The following is a 12,022-nucleotide window of genomic DNA, read 5'->3' as shown; positions in this document are numbered from 1 at the left end:
CAAATGATCGTTGATGTATCTCTCATTACTCTCCTTTACAGGGAAATTTGGGAACCTTTTTTATTACCAATGTGAGAATTGTGTGGCATGCAAATATGAATGATGCTTTTAATGTCAGTATACCATATCTGCAAATTGTAAGTATGTGCTTTTTGATTACCTCATTTTATTGCAGAATAAATAATTTCTGTTCAGTAGTTAATAGGACTTTAGGGATTAGATGAGTCTTCTTTCTCCCTTTTTAATGGCAGCAGTTTAGCTGAGATCATAGTTTTAAAATGTTAATAATTTACTATTTCAACATAGAAAAGACCCAATTGTACTTAACATTCAAGAGAAACAGCACCATTATCAACTTGCTATTAAGAGAGAAATATATTGGATTCTAGAAATTTAAGTTTTCATACAGATTCAAAGGAGTGTTTCTTAGATTCCGTTCAAAGTGTTTTGGTTCCTAACGTTTGCCAAACCCTTCCCATGAGACAGGTGTGTGGTGGTTCTGGCGTGGCTTCAGCACACTCATCCATACACTTGACTTTGTCTCTCCTGCTACTTTCTGCTCAAACCCTTTTAAAGCCAGAATGAAATCATTAATCCTGTGAATAAATTGTTTTTATTGTATTCAGATACGCTTTAATGAAAGAAATCAAGATGGTTTTTAATGATAATGGGTTTAGCTTAAGTTAAAGCTGTTTAAATTCAGAAAAAGAACTAACTACAGCCTGACCTGTGGTGGCGCAGTGGACAGAGCGTTGTCCTGGAACGCTGAGGTCGCTGGTTCGAAACCCTTGGTTTGCCCGGTCAAGGCACGTATGAGAAGCAACTACTACAAGTTGATGCTTCCACTGCTCCGCCCCCACTTCTCTCTCTCTGTCCTCTCTCTAAAATCAATAAATAAAACCTTTTTAAAATTTTAAAAAATAAGAACTAACTACATATAAGACCAATTTGTTTATAATCTGCTGCTGCTGTTATAAGTATGTGATATGGTGAAACTCCAATAAACTGAAGAATTTTGTTTTATATATAAAAAGCTATGTTAGACCAGTGCAAATCAGATGGTACATAGAAACGCTAATGAAAATCCTGTGAGGTTCTCCTATGATAATCTCCCTTATAGTATATAACTAGTCTACAGACTAAGCAGTTTCATTCATAAATATTTATGGAGTAGATACAATGTATGTGTATTTGGAACATGTTATTTTTTAAGAGACTTCTTGGTCTGTGAGAGGCAAAATTCTTTGAAAAACATTCCCAAATTTCCAAGCCTATCTTTTGCTAAATTGTTTGATTTCTGAGTTACTTTAAAATATGTAATCATTTGCAAGATATTAAGAAGCTGCTCTGTGCTAGATGCTGGAGATACAGTGATGAAAGTCCTGGTCTTCACAGGTCTGCCAGCAAGGAGCTTTCAGTCAGGTGGTGAAAAGCAACATGTTCAACAGAAAATCATAGATTCTGATAGGAAGAGAATTATTTCTGGCCATCTAACAAAATATAAGAATTTATAATCATGGCTGGGAAGATGGAACAGAGTCCACATAGGTGTTTGATAAATTGGTATTTATATTATTGATTGCTGTTTTACATTTGTGTGTGTGTGTGTGTGTGTGTGTTTTGAGGCTTGCCAACCTAAACTCTATTATGCTGAGTAACTACTGTGTAGTAAATAACCTTGTGCTTTCTGCTCTTCAAAGACTTTTTGTTATTTAAGAATACAGTTGCCAGATTTGGCTCCTGGAATGAAATCAGCCAGGCCCAGACAGTTTACAATCTGGTATCATCACAGACTGTCACTAAGGGAGTCATAGTCTAACTTCAGTTCTGTGTCTCAGCCATTGCTCTACCCCACTCTTACAGATATGTATCAATATGTATCTTCTGGCCAGTTTATCTTACTGGCCTGTGTTACCCACCGTCACCTAGTTAGATTACCTATTGATAAACTGGGTGCCAGTGTTTTATGGTTCTTAACCAGGACTGTGTACTCCTGGTGGAGTGTGAAGTAATCTGGAGGGAAGGCAAGGTTTTCATAAAAATTACCATTTAATCAGTCTCCCTTTTCCCCTCCCCCTCTCCTCTAATACCTCCTTTTCTGCCTGCCCCCTCTACCTCCCCCCTCCCCCCTCCTCCTTCTTTTTTTTTTTTCTTTTTTTTTTTTTTTAATTTTTTTTGTATTTTTCTGAAGCCGGAAATGGGGAGAGACAGTCAGACAGACTCCCACAGGCGCCCGACTGGGATCCACCCGGCACGCCCACCAGGGGCCACACTCTGCCCACCAGGGGGCGATACTCTGCCCCTCCGGGGCGTCGCTCTGCCGTGACCAGAGCCACTCTAGCACCCGGGGCAGAGGCCCAGGAGCCATCCCCAGCACCCGGGCCATCCCTGCTCCAATGGAGCCTCGGCTGCAGGAGGGGAAGAGAGACAGAGAGGAGGGGGGGGGTGGAGAAGCAAATGGGCGCCTCTCCTATGTGCCCTGGCCGGGAATCGAACCCGGGTCCCCTGAACGCCAGGCCGACGCTCTACCGCTGAGCCAACCGGCCAGGGCTCCCTCCTCCTTCTTACTCATCCCTCTTCCTCTTTCCTCTTTCCTCTTCTCTTCTCCTCCTCCCCCTCCTCCTCCCTTCTTACTCCTTCCTCCTCCTCCCTTCTCTTCCTACTCCTCCCTCCCCCTCCTTATCCGTCCTCCCCTCCCTCCCTCCTCCTCCTCTCGCCTTCTCCCTCCCTCATTTCTTCCTTTCTTCTCTCTTCTCCTCTCTCTTTCTCAACTTCCAATGTCTATCTGTCTGGAAGAGTGATATGTTTTCACATACCACAGATTACCCTTCTCTGTGTTTTGTTCTGCTGGTCATAATGTTAGATCCTCCATGGTTCTCTCTAACCTGCCAGCAAGTACATTTTGTATCACTTTCTACAGGTTCTGCCTGCCACTGTGCTTCTCTCTTCCCTTCTCCTTGGCCCCGCCACTAACGTCACTGCTCATCTTCTGCTAAGCAAGCTTAATCCTCATGTCATGCTTACCTGTTGATGCTAATTACATTTTATCTATCCCAGCCTTCCTTGATGCCCAGTTGTGAATGCCCATAACTTTTTTTTTAAGAGAAAGAGAGACAGACAGGAAGGGAGAGAGATTAGAAGCATCAACTTGTAGTTGTGGCACTTTTAGTTGTTCATTGATTGCTTCTCATATGTGCCTTGACCCAGGGGCTCCAGCCGAGCCAGTGACCCCTTGCTCAAGCCAGTGACCTTGGGCTCCAAGCCAGCAACATTTGGGCTCAAGCCATGTCTATGATCGCACGCTCAAGTCTGCAACCCCGCACTCAAGCTGGATGAGCCAGTGCTCAAGCTAGTGACCTTGGGGTTTTGAACCTGGGACTTCAGTGTCCCAGGTCAACGCTCTATCCACTGTGCCGCCACCAGTCAGGCAAGTTATTTTTCCTTTTAGCCACCAACTGTGGTGGCGCAGTGGATGGAGCATCGGACTGGGATATGGAGGACCCAGGTTCAAGACCCCAAGGTTGCCAGCTTGAACATGGACTCATCTGGTTTGAGCAAGGTTCACTAGCTTGAGCCCAAGGTTGCTGGCTTGAGCAAGGGGGTCACTCGGTCTGCTATAGCCCCACCCCCACTCCCCGATCAAGGCACATAAGAGAAAGCAATCAATGAACAACTAAGGAGCCACAATGAAATATTGATGATTCTCATCTCTCTCCCTTCCTGTCTGTCCCTATCTGTCCCTCTCTCTTACTCTCTCTGTCTCTGCCACACACACACACAAAAAAGAAATTAGCTACCTATGATGTAAGAAGCAGAAGGCACATGAGACTTTTAAAAACTAACCCAGCCTAGCCTGACCAGTCAGTGGCACAAAGCGTCAGACTAGGACGCAGAGGACCCAGGTTCGAAACCCCAGTCACTGGCTTGAGCGCAGGCTCACCAACTTGAGCATGGGATCATAGACGTGACCCCATGGTTGCTGGCTTGAGCCCAAAGGTTACTGGCTTGAAGCCCAAAGTTGCTGGCTTAAGCCCAAGGTTGCTGGCTTGAGGAAGGGGTCACTCGTTCTGCTGTAGCCTCCGGGCCCCCCCACCAAAGCACATATGAGAAAGCAATCAATGGACAACTAAGGAGTCACAATGAAGAACTGATGCTTCTCATCTCTCTCCCTTCCTTTCTCTGTCCTTGTCTGTCCCTCTCTCTGTCTCTGTCATAAATAAATAAATAAACAAACTAACCCAGCCTTAGAAGCTACAGAAGACATTGACTCTTCATAACTGAAATATTGCTGGCCTTTGGTTCAAACAATCCAGAAAGGTTGTGACTCCTTGGAAGTCAGAGAATTTTGTACATATTATAGATGTCATCCTTGTATTGCCTTACCAGTTAGCCGCCTATTACCAACATGAAAGCTTTCATTTTCTTGATCTCTATGGGAGTGTAATGAAAAGGAAGAGCTCTTTAGAGTATGAAAAGTAGTTTACTCTATGAAAGTTAAAAAAAAAATGTTACTATCACATGATAAAAACGAGCATTTTTTTCTTTTTCATTTTACATCTAGCGTTCAATAAAGATTAGAGATTCGAAATTTGGGTTAGCTCTTGTCATAGAAAACTCTCAGCAGGTAAGATACTTAATATTTTATCAGTCTTTAATAGATTTTTAAGTCTATTTGGCAGTCTATTTTTAGTCTTATTTATATAGTAACCAGTTTACATCCAAGAATTCTAACTATAACAAAGTTAAATGAAGAGTTTGAAGTCATGTGGTGATTGTTCCCACAGGAAGAATCCTGCTTATGTTTCTTTGTTAGACAGACATTATTATCATTATAATCATCATGTTTAATGACACAGTCAGGTCATTTTACTTTTCATGCATTGTCTCAGTCTTTACACAACCCTGTGATACAATTACTGTTCTTTCCCCATTTTACAGTCAAGGAATCTGGGGTCTAGAGAATTCAGAAACCTTGCCCATGTTCTCACAACTAGTAGGTGGTGGGGCTAGGTTTCAATTCCAGATCTGATTAACTCACAAGACTGTTTAAGTCAGTGGTCCCCAACCTTTTTTGGGCCACGGACCGCTTTAATGTCAGAAAATATCCAGACTGGCCTTTAGGGTGGGACAGATAAACGTATCATGTGACCGAGACAAGCGTCAAGAGTGAGTGTTAGACGGATGTAACAGAGGGAATCTGGTCATTTTTAAAAAATAAAGCATCGTTCAGACTTAAATATAGATAAAACGGAAATAATGTAAGTTATTTATTCTTTCTCTGTAGACTGGTACCAAATGGCCCACAGACCGGTACCGGTCCGTGGCTCAGGGTTTGGGGGGAGCACTGCTTTAAGTAACAAAGATTATATAGATACACATTCACACACAGACACACACACACACACACACACACACACACTGCTATTTGAGATTTTATACTCTCACAAGATTATATAGTATCTAATTATAAACTGCTATGCCCCATTATGCCAAGTTATTGAAGAAGTGCATTTAAATAAGACATTTCCTTATTTATAAAATCATTCCTCTTCTAAATTCTAAGTATAAACATGAATATCTACTCATTCCTTTCACCTGGCCTATAATGGCTGCCATTCATTGAGTGCTTACTACGTTTTAGGAACTGTACGAAATGTTAGATATACATTATTTTATTTAATACAACGACTTGTTAACCATTTTATGGTTAGAAAATTGAGGCTTAGAAAGGTAATAAAAGTTTCCCAGCATCATACAGCTAGTAGACTTATTGTAAAATCAGAACTTGAACCCAGAGCATTTCTCTCACGTATTACAGTATGCTACTTAATTTTTTAACACTCTTCTCCAACAACCCATCGTGGTCAAGTTTCTCTCTTAATTCTTCCAGGAGCTAGCCTCAGGTAGGCTATTCCCTTACTTCTTTTAATATATAGTATATTCCTTTTCAAGGTCTAGCTCAAGAAAAGCTTAGTTCCCTTGGCCTTCACAATCTACAGTGTATTTTTAAACTTGAAATATCAGCTCTGATATTTACAGATGAAATGATGTGATATCTGGATATGCTTTAAAGTAATCCTGAGTGGGTGAGGGGAGGAGGTCTGGGGGAGGGTAAGGTTACAAATGGACCAGAGTTGGCATGTTTTGTTACTTGTGTAAGCTGGATGATGGCTACATAAGCATTTATTGAACTCTTCTTTCTGTGTTTGTATATGTTTGAAGTTTTTCAAAATAAAAATTTTAATTTAAAAAAATCAGCTTACAAAAAAATCAATTTGCATATTAACCTGAAATAAAGACGATTAGAGCTATAATTTGTCATACATATGTACTTAAATTCCATTTCTCAGGCTTGTTTTTGTTCTTTTATTATTTTGTCTTGTAGAGTGGAGGATATGTTCTTGGCTTTAAAATAGATCCTGTGGAAAAACTGCAGGCATCGGTTAAGGAGATCAATTCACTTCACAGAGTGTATTCTGCCAGTCCTATATTTGGAGTGGATTATGAGATGGAAGAAAAGGTAATTCATTCACTGTGTGAAATGTACTGTTTGTTGAATAGTTTTTACACAATCTATAAAACTCAGATAGAACTATATTATGTGCCGTTTCATTTTAAGCTATGTTTAAAGTGATGACTGTGCAGACTCCGCTCAGTGCGCGTGGCCCCGGGGACCCCACTGATTTGTGCCTCCACTGTCTTGTCGCCGGCTTGTTCACCAATAGGACTTCCTCAGGGAAGTCTTCCTTTTTTTGTATGTGACAGCAAGAGAGAGACAGAGAGAGGGACAGATAGGGACAAACAGGGAGGGAGAAAGATGAGAAGCATCAATTCTTTGTTGCAGCGCCTTGGTTGTTCATTGACTGCTTTCTCATATATGCCTTGACCGGGGGGGCTACAGCAGAGTGGTGACCCTTTGCTCAAGCCAGCGACCTTGGGCTTAAATGAGCCTGCGCTCAAGCCAGTTACCTCAGAGTTTCAAACATGGGTCCTCTACATCCCAGTCCGACACTCTATCTACTGCACCACTGCCTGGTCAGGCAGGGAAGTCTTCCTTTAAAAAAATTAAAAATAAAAATAAATTTAAAATTTAGTTGAATAATTTAATTACATAAATAATTTTCCAAATCAGTAAGGTACACTCAGACTTGATTGGCTATCTCAAATTTGGCATACCTAAAATGGAATCATTTTTCTCAAAAGCAACATCCTGTTGATGTATCTACTTATTTACTACTTATTTATTTTTAGCATTTTCAAAGTCAGCTGTGCTCAAAACCTTGGAGTTTCCTTTCTTTATTTTTCCCATTAACTTATTTTACACATTCAGTCAATTATACCAGTCTGTTCCCTGCTCCTATCTCTTCCTTTCCATATGAACCTGACTTCAATCCCAATTTCACCATTGATTTGTGATCCTAGGCAAATCTGAATTTTATTTTTCTCATTATAAAATGAAGATAATCTCTCAAAAAGTTATTGATTTAAAAAGTTATTGCCTGACCTGTGGTGGCGCAGTGGATAAAGCGTCAACCTGGAAACGCTGAGGTTGCCGGTTCAAAACCCTGGGCTTGCCTGGTCAAGGGACATATGGGAGTTGATGCTTCTTGCTCCTCCCCTTCTCTCTCTCTCTCTCTCTCTCTCTCTCTCTCTCTCTCTCTCCCCTCTCTATAATGAATAAATAAAAAAAAAAAAATCTTTAAAAAAAAAAAAAGTTATTGATTATGTCCATAATATGCCTGGCACATAGACACTCAGTATGTTAATTCTACCCATTCTCTCTGCCTCCATTTCTCCTCTTTTCTCCCTCTGTGGCCACACGTACATAATAATGGCTCACTCTGTCACCTCATGTAAATCCCTACCCAGCAGCCACCTCTTTTGGAGGGTCTTCCCTGACTATCCATCTCAAATGGCAACCCCATCACTTTTTTGTCCCTTATTCTGCTCACTTGCTTTATATTTGGTAATACTGCCTGACCTGTGGTGGCACAGTGGATAAAGCTTCGACCTGGAAATGCTGAGGTCGCCAGTTCAAAACCCTGGGCTTGCCTGGTCAAGGCACATATGGGAGTTGATGCTTCCTGCTCCTCCCCCCTTCTCTCTCTCTGTCTCTCCTCTCTGTCTCTCTCTCCCTCTCTAAAAATAAATAAATAAAATTTTAAAAAAATAATAAATTATATTTGGTAATACTTATCAGTCTCTTCTATAAACTCCAAGAAGTCAGGGATTTTTGTCTATTTTCTGTAACCACTTAATCTCCCACGGTCTCAACTGGCACATAATAGATTCTTAGTGAATATTCATAGTTGTTGAACGACTGTGTTGAATGCCTACTATTTGCCATTCACTGCCCAAGAACGTTATGTACATCATCATCTCACAGTTAGGGAGACTGTGTTACTTGTACACAATTCCACAGCTCTGAGCAGAGTTGAAACACTGAGGCTAACCTCAAAGTATGGAATCAGGTCACTTTCTTTTTTTTTCTTTTTTTTTTTCTTTTTTTTTTTTTTGGTATTTTTCTGAAGTTGGAAATGGGGAGGCAGTCAGATAGACTCCCACATGCACCCGACCGGGATCCACCCGGCATGCCCACCAGGGGGCGATGCTCTGCCCATCTAGGGCGTTGCTCTGTTGCGACCAGAGCCATTCTAGCGCCTGAGGCAGAGGCCATGGAGCCATCCTCAGCGCCCGGGCCAACTTTGCTTCAATGGAGCCTTGGCTGCGGAAGGGGAAAAGAGAGACAGAGAGGAAGGAGAGGGGGAGGGGTGGAGAAGCAGATGGGCGCTTCTCCTGTGTGCCCTGGCCAAGAATCGAACCTGGGACTCCTGCACGCCAGGCCGACGCTCTACCACTGAGCCAACCGGCCAGGGCCTCTTTTTTCTTTTTTAAAAATTTTTATTTATTGATTTGAGAGAGACAAGGGGAGAGGTAGAAAGAGACAGAAACATCAATTCATTATTCAATTTATTTATGCACTGATTGGTTGTGTCTGTGTGTCCTGACCAGGGATCGAACCCACATCTTGGTGTCTTGGGATAATACTCTAACCAACTGAGCTACCAGGCCAGGGCCAGGTCACTCTCTTATCAAGCAATAATACACTTCTACCTTCAGCCTTCCTCTACCAATTACATATCAATAAAGTCCAAATTCTTTGGGCTGGTATTAAAGATTTCAGTTGATTTTAAGTATACCTTTCCCACCTTATCTGCACAGCTGCAGTATCTGGTTGTGCATGCTATACACTGCTCAACTCTAGCAAACATTGTTCACATGGACTTTAGTGTGACTGGATGCTCCCTAGTGTTGTTCAGTACTATAGCCCTACTTAACTAATCTGTCTCATGGGACTCTCATATACTGACCATACTGGATTATTCATCATTTTACAGCCTTATCCTGTGATTTCTCATCTTTGCTGATGCTGATCCCCTCTACCAGGAATACCCTTTCCCCTAATCCTCCTTATGAAAATCATCCTCATCCTAAATGTCCCACCCAGATCACACGCCAACCTTTACGTTGTGAAAGTTTCTGGGATTCACAAGCCAAAAGTTGTACTTTTTCCAAATTCTTTTAGTATGATAGATATTGCTTTTGTTACAGCTACTTTTGTATGTTGAACCATATTATAATACTTTACCATTTTCAACTAACAAAAATGGCGATTTCATATGGTTCAACCTAGTATTTAGTTACCTATACGTTACTTCATTCGCACTAGATTACAGGCCTTTTGCAGGTAAGAGCAGTGACTCTGTACCCTTGGTAGCACTATGCTAGTGCCTAATTCACCAGAGATACTCAAATATTTGAAAAACAAATTCACAAGTAGGAGTATTATATTTTGTTTTACCTTTAGAATATTTCATACAAATCTTAGTTCTTTTACTTTTTATAGAGTCTATTTAATGACTATTTGGGGAAATTTTGAAAATTTGCTATTATACAAAACTATTTTTTCTAACTATATGAAAGAAAATCAGATGAAGTCCAATGACAGTTTTTTCTTTAAGGATATCTCTGAGTATCATACTGAGTGTGTTATTTTGTTGTTTTAATTCTTTTGATGATATTGACTTCAGATTTAAAAGCTTAAGTTTTAACTTTATTTCTCAAGTTAGTTTTAATAGAACATGTTATATAATGATTTTTATTAGACGAGTAGTTTATAATTGTTATACTTTTACAAGCATTTAAAATTCTCTCAGTACATTTTACTAAAATTATTTGTTTAATTATTACTGTCTCTGATGCATTTTAACATCTTATTTCCAGCCACAGCCCCTGGAAGCTCTGACAGTTGAACAAATTCAAGATGATGTGGAAATAGACTCTGATGATCACCCAGACACTTTTGTGGTGAGCATCATAAAGGAGGCTACTAAATTTCTTGTGGGTTTTTATCTGAGTTATGTTTTATTAAATACTGGAGTAAGTATGTAAAGCACCATTGACCTTCAGACTTTTGAGAGAATTTTAAACATCAGTTGGAGAGGAATTATTTTTAAGTTAAGGATTTTGTGTGTGTGAAAATACTTTTGAATTACCAAACTGGGAAATAATTTGAGAACATGATTTTAGACATGTGAAAAGCTTTTCCACACCTTAAAATAATATAGCACGTTAAATATAGTTAATTAAATTAAAGATCTATACTTTCTATAATTAATTTTTATGAGATGTACTTCCTTTCAATATATCTTAAAGGTATATTATCTTAAAATTTGAAGATAAGTTTATTTGAGGAATAAACTTTCCCATTTCCACATTTGTGTTATTTAATTAATAGCTAAAATAATAATAATGCTTATTTTATATTGTCATTTATGAATCTGACCAGCATACCTCTCTTGGAACAAGTATTTTTAAACAAAAGCGTGAAATTAGTATAAAATATCTAATTATAGACCATTTCTGCTATCTTAAACTACGTGCATTTGTTGACCAATTGCTTTTGTTTGGCCAGTATCTTCTTATAAACAAAAAGTAGGGGTGAAATTTCATACTTCTAAGTCAATTCTTTTTTTCTCTAAAATAAGAGTTTAGTCACAGAATTGTTCTGTATATTAGTTACCTGTTTCTTAGCCTACTGCTGACCTATTAGAATATTACATCAAGAATGTGAAATATAATTTTCTTTGTATTATAGGCTTATTTTGCTGATGGCAATAAGGTAAGGATATTTTACCTATAGTTTATGGGGGAAAAAACTTTCTATTTTCCAACACTTAGTATTCACAAACTTATGTGAAACCTATTTTTTGTTTTTTATTTCCTCTTCCTTGCCCACCTTCTCTATTCCCATCTCATCCTTTTACCCCACAAAAAGCAACAAGATCGTGAACCTGTATATTCAGAAGAACTGGGGCTTGCAATAGAGAAATTGAAGGATGGATTCACTCTACAGGGACTTTGGGAAGTAATGAGTTGATCTTGAGTTGAGCTGGATTTCTATTTAAAGATATTTCAAGATTAAAGATACTGGTTTTCAACTATAAGGCATGGAATAGTTTTTACAATGATAGAAAAAGCTTTTAAGAAAGAGTTTTTAATGATTAAGGAAAAACTCATTTTTCTAGGGTTTTACTGTCAGTTTTCTAAAAATTATATTTAAAATTGTAATCAAAGTGTATCTAGTTTGTAAATATGTTTATTTTGTACCTAATGCTTGTAAATTATTAGTCTCTGGATATTAAATGCCTGTATCATATTGAATTTAATAAAGAATTTATGCAGTACCATTTAATGTTTCAAAAGTATTATTTTTAAAAATATTACTGTTCTTACAGAGTAATCAAAACACAACTTTTTAAATTATTAAAATGTGCTTTAAAAAAGCTCCAGGCCTGACCTGTGGTGGCGCAGTGGATAAAGCATCGACCTGGAAATGCTGAGGTCGCCGGTTCGAAACCCTGGGCTTGCCTGGTCAAGGCACATATGGGAGTTGATGCTTCCTGCTCCTCCCCCCTTCTCTCTCTCTGTCTCTCCTCTCTCTCCCTCTCTGTCTCTCGCC

At 39.4% G+C, this 12,022-nt stretch overlaps 1 protein-coding gene across 2 annotated transcripts in view; it reads left to right on the top strand.

Annotated features, from left to right (window-relative positions):
- The window catches only part of BBS5 (Bardet-Biedl syndrome 5), a 35,888-nt gene extending 24,153 nt beyond the window's left edge, over window positions 1-11,735 (top strand). The window contains exons 7-12 of one of the 2 annotated variants that reach the window (XM_066279756.1): window positions 42-137; window positions 4,562-4,624; window positions 6,386-6,520; window positions 10,285-10,368; window positions 11,159-11,182; window positions 11,339-11,735. In XM_066279756.1, coding sequence (XP_066135853.1) covers window positions 42-137; window positions 4,562-4,624; window positions 6,386-6,520; window positions 10,285-10,368; window positions 11,159-11,182; window positions 11,339-11,440 — 504 coding nt within the window. In that variant the 3' untranslated portion in view covers window positions 11,441-11,735. The remainder of the gene's footprint in view (window positions 1-41; window positions 138-4,561; window positions 4,625-6,385; window positions 6,521-10,284; window positions 10,369-11,158; window positions 11,183-11,338) is intronic. The other variant, XM_066279757.1, reaches the window with a different exon arrangement.
- Window positions 11,736-12,022: the final 287 nt, after the last annotated feature.

The sequence above is a fragment of the Saccopteryx bilineata genome, chromosome 5, assembly GCF_036850765.1.
Source record: "Saccopteryx bilineata isolate mSacBil1 chromosome 5, mSacBil1_pri_phased_curated, whole genome shotgun sequence".
NCBI classification, from domain to species: Eukaryota; Metazoa; Chordata; class Mammalia; order Chiroptera; family Emballonuridae; genus Saccopteryx; species Saccopteryx bilineata.
This window is presented reverse-complemented; position numbering and strand designations above follow the sequence as displayed.